This window comes from Octopus bimaculoides, chromosome 2, assembly GCF_001194135.2.
Source record: "Octopus bimaculoides isolate UCB-OBI-ISO-001 chromosome 2, ASM119413v2, whole genome shotgun sequence".
Taxonomy (NCBI): Eukaryota; Metazoa; Mollusca; class Cephalopoda; order Octopoda; family Octopodidae; genus Octopus; species Octopus bimaculoides.
This window is the reverse complement of record NC_068982.1, coordinates 115,389,090-115,398,457: the sequence shown is the minus strand read 5'-3', so window position 1 is coordinate 115,398,457 and position 9,368 is coordinate 115,389,090. Positions and strand designations below refer to the sequence as shown.

The 9,368-nt window shown below is 33.4% G+C and overlaps 1 protein-coding gene across 4 annotated transcripts in view; it reads left to right on the top strand.

The window, feature by feature from the left end:
* Nucleotides 1-4,218: 4,218 nt before the first annotated feature.
* The window catches only part of LOC106879355 (far upstream element-binding protein 1), a 54,595-nt gene continuing 49,445 nt past the window's right edge, over nucleotides 4,219-9,368 (top strand). Inside the window, exon 1 of one of the 4 annotated variants that reach the window (XM_014928870.2) lies at nucleotides 4,219-4,936. In XM_014928870.2, the coding sequence (XP_014784356.1) occupies nucleotides 4,886-4,936 (51 nt within the window). In that variant the 5' untranslated portion in view covers nucleotides 4,219-4,885. The remainder of the gene's footprint in view (nucleotides 4,937-9,368) is intronic. The other 3 variants (XM_014928871.2, XM_014928869.2, XM_014928872.2) reach the window with 3 other exon arrangements.

Sequence of the window (9,368 nt, the reverse complement as noted above, 5' to 3'; positions counted from 1 at the left end):
AAATGAACTTTGTTTATCTTGATTTCGAATAAACCACTAAGTCACGCACCTTCACACACACACACACACACACACACACACACACACACACACACATAACAGGCTTCTTTCAGTTTCTATAAACTATATCCATTTACAAGGCTTTGGTCAGCCCAAGGTCATATGGTTGGAAAGCAAGCTTCTTACCACACAGCCAACCTGTGCCTTTAATTTTCCTGAAAACACTCAACATTCTCTTTGTTTTTCTCCTACAACATATCTCTTTAGTTCTTGAGTGCTTTCATTTGTTAGTCAGAGGAGAAGAGGTAGTACCCATGAATTTTCAGGCTATACTCTATGATTGATTGGGACTGAGAGGATTTGTGCATAACTCTGCTGTAAAGATGTAGATAAAGAGAAAACTTTAGAGGAGTCTTTCTGAGTACTAAAGAGAGAGAACTGGCTAAAATTCTTTGATGTAGGATCTAACAGTTGGGACGCATGAATGTATGGATAGAAGAATATCTACAGTTAGGTAGTTACACATGTCTGTTGAACTGAGTAGTCTTACAATTCCTTCTTTCATTATTGTATACACACTTAACTAACAGTTTCAATGATAAAACCTACTTTTTATTGTTAACAGCTTTGACAAATCTGTTTTATATCAACTGAAAAGGAATCTCAATAGTGTTGAAGTATTGCTGTTGTTATTAATGTCATCATCATCATTATGGAACTGTTTCCTTTTGGTTGCTAATGTTCTTAGGAAACAACCTCTTATGTTCCTTCTACAAAATGCAAGACTGAACCTTCCTCCCCCCAAAAACATAAAGTAATAGTTATTGTAGCTAGTGCTTATATAATGGTGAAGTCCTAGAAACCAAATTTCAAAATATTGACTGACTACAGCCCATTTTCATGAATGAGATTCAGATTCAGATACTTTAACAAATACCTTCATTTTGATCATGTTGCTCATCATCCATTCCAAACTTCTGCAAATAGAGGTGCAGGAGTGGCTGTATGGTAAGAAGATTGTTTTCCAATGAAATGGTTCTGGGTCCAGTGCCACTGCATGTCACCTTGAGCAATTGTCTTCTACTATAGCATGAACTAAAGCCTTGTAAGTGGATTTGATTGATGGAAACTGAAAGAAGCCTGTCATGTGCGTGTGTACTTGTGTGCACGCATGTGTGTGCGTGTGTGCATGTGTATGTGTGTGTTTGTCCCCCGCCACTGTTTGACAACTGGTGTAGGTGTGCTTATGTCCCATAACTTTGCAGTTTGGCAAAAGAGACCAATGGAATAAGTAGCAGGCTTTAAGAAAATTACGACTGAGGTTTATTCATTCAACTAAAATTCTTCAAGATGTACTCCAGCACTGCCACAGTCTAATGACTGAAACAAGAAAAAGATAAAAGGTAAAAGAGGATCACTGGTTGCTTGCCATCATTCAAGTTGGGCTGGTCAATGAAAATATATTTTGTTGGCTGTGTGAAAAATAACAGAAGCAAACTTGTAATTTTTTTTACTGAATATTTATTGCAGGACATAAGGAAATTTGGTGTTGGCTATTTACAACGAACAATATCAATGACTGCCAACTGGGAGAGAGAAAAACTACTCTGAAATTATAGAAGGCGACCTGTGTGACAACATATGGTCCAAAAATATACAAAGTCATCTGTGCAAATCTCCATGGCAACAGAGGTGCATTAGGTGTCTGCACTCTAAGCTACACACCAAATGGATTTTTACAGAGGATTAGAGGTTTTATTCATGAACAGTTGAGAAAACCATATCATGCCATAGCTTCACAGATTGGTTGATTCAAAGACTGGTCATGTGAAACTATGGTGGTTCGCTAGTGGTGTCTGCTCAAGTATCTTGCAGTTAGGTTTCAAGTTGCCACTGTTACAGATATTGAATTAATATTGTATGAATACGTAAGCTCCCACAAGTATTCTGCATGGGAATCTTTAATGATAGTTTGAAAGAGAAATTGCTTCAAGACAACTGATCAAGATTCTTCTTGCCCCAATGTGTATTATATGAAAGATTGTTTTCTTTGGGTGCAGAATATGCGAATCAACTCTGTATATGTAATTAGTTTCATATTCTGTAGGAGAGAGAGAGAGAGAGAGAGAGGGAGAGGGAGAGAGAGAGAGAGATGGTGCGTGCGTGTATTGTTTAGACCAGCGGTTCTCAATCAGGGTTCATATGACCCTTGATGGTCCACGTAAGATTTTGTTAACAATTATGTGCAATAAATAGAGTATACTTCAACAATACATTAATATTTTAACAATTTTTTAATACGATTCCTAATAATATTTGAATATAAAAATATAATAGGATTTTTTAAAACATCGAATGGCTATGGGAGTCCAAGAACAAAATAGGCATCAAGGGAATCCATAGGTAAAAAATGGTTAAGAACCGCTGTTTTAGACTAAAAACAGCTCTGATTGAGCAGGCTTTATAATCAAAGCACTCCGGTTTTAAAGTCTCGTTTACAGAAATACACATGCATACTCATAGGACTAAATTTTACTAATTCGTTCTTGTTTTAAGGCAGTAGATGTGATTTGGGGGAATTTCGCTACTACATTTTGTGGATCGACAGACTCCCGTGCTGGCTCGATTGTAATGTATAAACTTAGTCGACATAATGTTTAATATGCTATTTGATAACGATGCACTTGCTGAAATTTTAAATGGATTGAATCATTCACAATTATCTGTTGAGGCAGGGATGTTAATTTTGACACGTGGAAACATTTTTGAAGGCACGAATATGTTTTTGTAAGCACTATAACACATAAAATGTCTGCTCAATGAGGATTGACCAGGGGTTGCTTCAGCATTTGTTTTTTGTAAGGGTACTAATGTCTATCTCACACCCACTAATCAATGCGTGTTTTATCTGCTGTAGTCTTGTAGGACCATTTTAGCGAAGCATTTTTCCTTCTATTAAAAGAATCTAGAAAGACATTCCTACAGTATATTTGAGGTTGAATAATTAAAGTGTAAAGTAATATTTATATTTTAAAAAAAAGTTGATAGGAATACACAGAAAATGGCATTTTCGTCATATCACTAGTGAAAAACGGTTTATATCTAACATTAAATGCAATAAGCTAACTCAAAAAAGTTATGTAGCATGAGTGTCTATATTCTCTATTAAGATAAACAAAATAATTTGCTAGAACTGCAACAATTTCTTCGTAGAACAGTTTTAGAACGAGTATAATGTCTCCCACATAGACCTAACGATGCATTTTACGTCATTCACATTAGTGGTCCAACCAGATTAAATTGTTCGCATTATAATCATGAATAAAGAAACGATTATGTACATAATAAACGAAGAAAGTGGTCAAATTCTAAATATTTCTTCCTTCTCTCTGATCATGTTTAGTATTTTATATACGTTCGAAAAATATTTCATTTTTGTATTTTACTCCATTAATGTTAACTTTACCATATTAAATTGTCAATTATTCCCCATATACAATTAATATACTATATATCGAAACTTGAGTTTAAAACTGATAAAATTCGTGTGTACACACACACAATATATATATATATATATGTTCGTGTGTGTACGCAAAAGTAGCTGTCTTTATGGCTTAAATAAGCTGCCATGTTGTTTATTTCCTACTACGCCATGGCATCAAATTATGTAAATATTAGATACTTTTTACATTAATAAAATTCCATTTACTTAGTGTAGTGAAGTGTCTGTAGAGGAAATAGATTTTTAATTTTTTTCCAGAAGTTTATTTAGAGGTAATCACCTAATTCACGAAACACTGAAAACATGTTTAATGAGGTCTACAAGTAGCTGTAAGCAGTGACGTCTGAAGTATCATGCGACCTATTTCTTCCTCACAAAGAAACTCAACAAATGTACACAATGATTTATTTATAGTAATAATAATGATTTTAATAACGGCGTACTAGCCATTAAGAAGTAAAAAAAAAATGGAAATTTAGTTTTTGTCTAAATAGCAATGGTTCTAAATTGAAGTTTACTACAGTCTACATAATAAATGACTTTTGGGGAAGAAAATAACTCCAAGGTCAGAGAGCTTTAAGCGCTGTAAAGCAAAATGCAATGTAAGAGATGATATAGGGAAATAGTAGGAAGGGAGACAAAATTTTATACAGAAAAAACCCCCCTTATGTAGCTTATTTTGAAGATAAAATGGAATTAAAACAAATATAATGAAGAATTACTGGGGGAGAAATATATATGTCGCCATATGGAGTGATGTTTCAGAAAGTAGTAGTAGTTTGATGACTGATAATTATTACATGACGAATAAAATGGTAAGGAGATGATCGATTAAGAAAAGTTTTATTCAGAGCAGCTGCACTGGCAACAAAATAGCAACGACTGTACATAAAGTAAAAATAACGCCAGTGCAATAGTTTGTTGTAATTGGTTATAGGAGTGATGGTCGTGTCGGCTAGTTCCCGTCATCACTACAAGCATGAATAAAACATAGTGGTAGCAGATCAGCCATATTGAGGGAGTAGTGGTATGAGTAGAAGATGTAGAGAGAGCGACAGGTCGCCGCTATCAGTTGGCCAGCAGCAGTCAGTCAGACGTATTTGGATGGTCTCTGTTCCTCTCTTCTTTACTCACGGAACAGAAGAGATATATTAATAGAAAAAAGCAAATATATCGGAACAGAACAAAGACCAATTTTTTTGCCCTCCTTGTTTTTTTTTTTGCAAATTTCTCGTTGAGTAAGGGGTAAAAAAAAATAAAAGCAAAAAAAAAAAAAAAAAAAAAAAAAAAAAAAAAAAAGAAACCCACATTCGCCGTCTCCTTCGCTCAGACCAGTCGCCATTGTATAAGCGGAGGAGAAGTATTCTCAGTGTTTAAAGCATGGAACCCACTCAGTCAGCTTTTGCTGATGCTGTCGCCCGAGCAAGACAGGTAAGAGTAAAACGATCGCTATTAGATTTTACTTCTCTTCAATTATCCTTCTATGACCTCTATATTTTACTTTTCCTTCTTCACAAATTATCATTATATCGTCTGTGAAATTTCCGTGTATCAAAAAAGCCTTGATCAACCACGTTAGCCATTATGGTGATGTTAGCCAGCCAGGCGCTCACTCTCCACTTTTTCCTTCCTATTATTTCTCTGAATTATATTTTAGCAAATGAATAATTCATGGAAATATTTCTGTTAGTATCGAAATTGTTGTGACCAACACTTATCTCTATATATTATTCTGTCGTTTTTTTTTTTAAATAGAATTTTCCTTCAACCCGTCTCTTCGTTTTCTCTACCTCGTGGTTCATCTTCCACCAAGAAAATAGGAAAATTTTCTTCATTAATACGACACTAATTATAGTCCAAAACTACTGTTTCCCTTTTCTTTAAGCGAACATTTCTCTATATACATCTGAACATCGAATAAATTAAATAGTCTATCATTTTTTTCGATTATTAAAGGTGAAAGTCAGCGCAATTCTTTTCCGGTTTTTTTTCTTTTTTTTTAGTTTTATTCAAATGTTTTAAAAATGGGATTCAGTTTTAAATATACCCTCTCCCGTTCATCTTAGATTTCTATTATTGAGTTAAAAAAAAAAATTAACTCTATACTATAAATCTGATGTTCTTCATTCGTTTTCATTGTCCGTTACCGATTTACTGTATTTTATTGCTGTTCACTGGTCTCCCTCCATGTTGCCTTCCTTTACAATGAAAATATCACACGATTCTCAGTCCTCGTTCCCCACCTATCGACATGCTTAGTCTCTGTACTCTCCCTTCCATTCTTTTTGGGAATACATGATATAACGCGTGTGCATCCAGTTGAAATTAGGAAGTTAATGGGGAAAAATCTACAGTGGTTAATCGAACAGATCGGAAAGGAAATTGCGCGTGACGATACAGAAATTGTTTTAACAATCGAATTTAAAAACACAAAAAAAAATTTTTTTAATTGATTTATTTTAACACAAAGAAAAGAAATCCAATATAATGGAATGAAAAAAACAAGTGGGGCATAACACTGTCGGGATGAAGGGGGAATGATTCAAAATACCTTTAAAAAATATTGTCGACATAATCGCAAACTACACCCTCCAAATTTTGTCTGCGAAGTTTCATTTAAAAAAAATAGGCATTTTTTTTTTTTCAAAAAGTTATGAGGAAACAACATGGTGCTGGGGAACCAAACCAATTAGGCTATTCCCTTTATAGCATCTTACGTGTATATCGTTTTGTAAATTGATTTAGTTTTAGATTTATGAACTTTAATGATTTCTTTTAAATTTGTACATTAATTTGGATCTTTAATTACTGAATTATCATGTTTGTAATAACTCCACCAAAATGAATGGAAAATAAAAACAGCTCCAATTGATTTTTTAAAAAAAGCTAAAAATTGTAAAAGTAAGCGAAAAAGAATGACTTAATTCTGGAGTAGGTATTTTTTCGTTACGAAAAATACCTTGTAGGAATACATTATCAGAAAATTTTTTGAATGACTATAATCTGCACATTTAAAAACATTTGTAAAACAAAATCAATAACTTATAGTGTCTTTATATATTATTTGTATGAAAAGCAGGCAAAATTCCTTTGGTGCTATAGAAGACAAAGAAAACATCTTAAATTTTGGAGTGTGTAAAAGAAAAACCTCATTAAGTCAGTTGTCCATGAGTCAGAAGCAACAAAAGTACAATATATGTATTACTGGTTGTGGCATCTAAACTGATGAGAATATTAGCATCAGTTTCGTGTTGAATATTGATTGCTACTCCTCTTAATTGCACGTCTCTTCCAGACATGCTGGCCAGAAGCTGTGTGTTATTAAAATCCCTACAAAACTCAAGGAGAGGTAATCATGGTTTAACCACTTTTGAAAACTACAAATGAAACGAAAAATTATTTAATCCTCTTTTGTCGAACATTGGGAATGATATCGACTTCAGTGTTAGTTTTACAAGGATCTGTAAGATGCAAAAATGTTTTTGCTTTTTTTTAAGTCACTTAGATAGAATTTATGTGGCAGGAATTCTTGGATCAATTTACGTTACCATATATCTAATTAGTAACCTTTGACTTGATAGTGTTAAATCTTTACATAAAATTACGATGGAAAATTTTTAAAAAATTTCTCCGATTCCTATTGGTTTTGAAATCATCTGAGATTACATGGATTCTTCTGCATACCTTACGTAGTAGTACTTATCAGTCCTTCATCGTGTCTGTTTATAATACTTTTAGTTTGATTCACTGTCGCTTTTATTTGAAGGGAGCACATTTACCCCATGTGATGAAATCCCAGAAAGGAGTTTCTTCATTATTACAATCATCGTCATCAGCAGCCATAGTTGGTATTAGTACATGAAGATGTAAGGGACATAACTGCGTTTTTTTTGGGTGGGAGGGGTTCTTTCCGTTTGTGATCACAAACTAAAAAGGCTTCTTTACGAAATATTCTTTTTGATTTCTCGTTTTAAATATTCTTTAATTTGTTTCACTCATTTGACTGCGGCCAAGCTGGAGCACCGGAAATTAAGATTCTGAAATTTTTTTTATCTATTCGGAATTTTATGGGTGTTTTTTGTATGCACATGGCTTACAACAATTTTTTACTTTTAAAGAATGCTTGCAACTACTAGAAACAGTTTTTCGTTTGATAAATTGTTATATTAAAAAAATAAGAATTTACAAATTCTTACGTTTAATCTGTTTACAAATTCTTATTGTTTTAGGTTTTACACATTCACGATTCTCAACAATAGGTTCTTGACATGAATATAGCCTTAAACTATTTCAACAATTTCCTGATGGATTCTCTACTTTCGTTTGGTTGTCTTGAGATCTTATGCAGTTATTCCAAATTTATAAACTCCAAATTATAACCACCAGTACATATGCTGTACAAGGCAGTGAGTGTGGCGATTTACTAAACGCATCTGTTCATTGTTACAACATACCGCTGAATTTACCTATTAATCTGAACGATTCAAAAAAGTTAATTGTACCTACAATGTTCTTTGTGTTAATACAAATATGCTGTGCAACAAAAAATCCTTTCGGTCTTTAAAATAAAATGTCTCTGTACAAGATTTTTCGAAAATGTGTAAACAATGAATTCGGTGGTTTTCCTGACCACATGTTGTCTTGTCAACTTTTGTTGCTTAAGTTTACGTGCAATAAATTGATTATTCACAATATTTTAATGTTTTAAATGCAATTCCTAATAGTTTTTAATTATAAAAATATAATAAGACGTTTTAGACATCAAATATCTTTGAGGCGAGTAGAGTAAAATAGGGATCAAAGTAAAAGAACAAAAAAAAAAACAACTGTTTTATTAGCTCCTCATTCTAGGTAGGAGACTTCTCGACGTGAAGTAGTTGATAAGTTAATAAATATTAGGTTAAATTTACATTTATTTTTAATATCAGATTAAAATTCATCATAAACGAACAAAAAATTACCAGTTGGTGTTCCAAGATTGATATTCAATATCAACTTTCTGAAAGCCATGTCACTACCAATTGCTTGAAAACTGTGGTCTTTCCACTGATGATACCTACTTGATCGTAAGCGCTACTTAAAGGTCATTTTTCGACTCTGATGAGCAATATTTTGTGGCTCATGTTTGCAAATAATTGAATGGTGAGGTGTGAATGAGACGGGATTCAGAATTAAGCACCCCATAAATTATCCTAGTACAGATTATACCACAGACAAAGGACGCTGCAAATTTATTCACTAGCGACATCAGCAGGGTCCCCCCCCCCCTCGCGATACCTGTCGAATGTTTTGAAATATTTGTGGGTTTTTACTGCTCTTTCCTCTTCATTAAGTCGTAATTTACAGTTAGGGTGCTCGCCCCGAATTTGTTTCCTCATCTGTTTGAAAAATTCGTATTTATGAGGTGTTGCAGAGACACGCTTTCGAGGATGTTGATTACAATTATGTTGATATAATTTAGAAGCAAAATTTTTAGGAGGAATTTCGTATAATTCTAATTTTATTCATTTATCAGATTTATGTTATTTTACGTTATTTTATTTCGTTTTTGATTTGGTTTGCAAGATTCTTTATGTGAGTTCGTGTGTTGAAGCATATTATGTTGTCTGGGGAGAGTCATTCTCTTTTTGGTGCCTTATAATTTAACACACTCACCGGTAAAATTTCCATTTCTTTCTTTTTTTATTTTTCTAAAATTCGTTGCGTCTTGCAACCTTTTCAATTGTTTCAAGTCAAAACTATTGAAAAGGTTGCAAGACGCAACGAAAATTTTAGAAGAATAAAAAAGAAATAAATGGAAATTTTACCGGTGAGTGTGTTGAATTATAAGGCACCAAAAAGAGAATAACTCTCTCCAGACCTA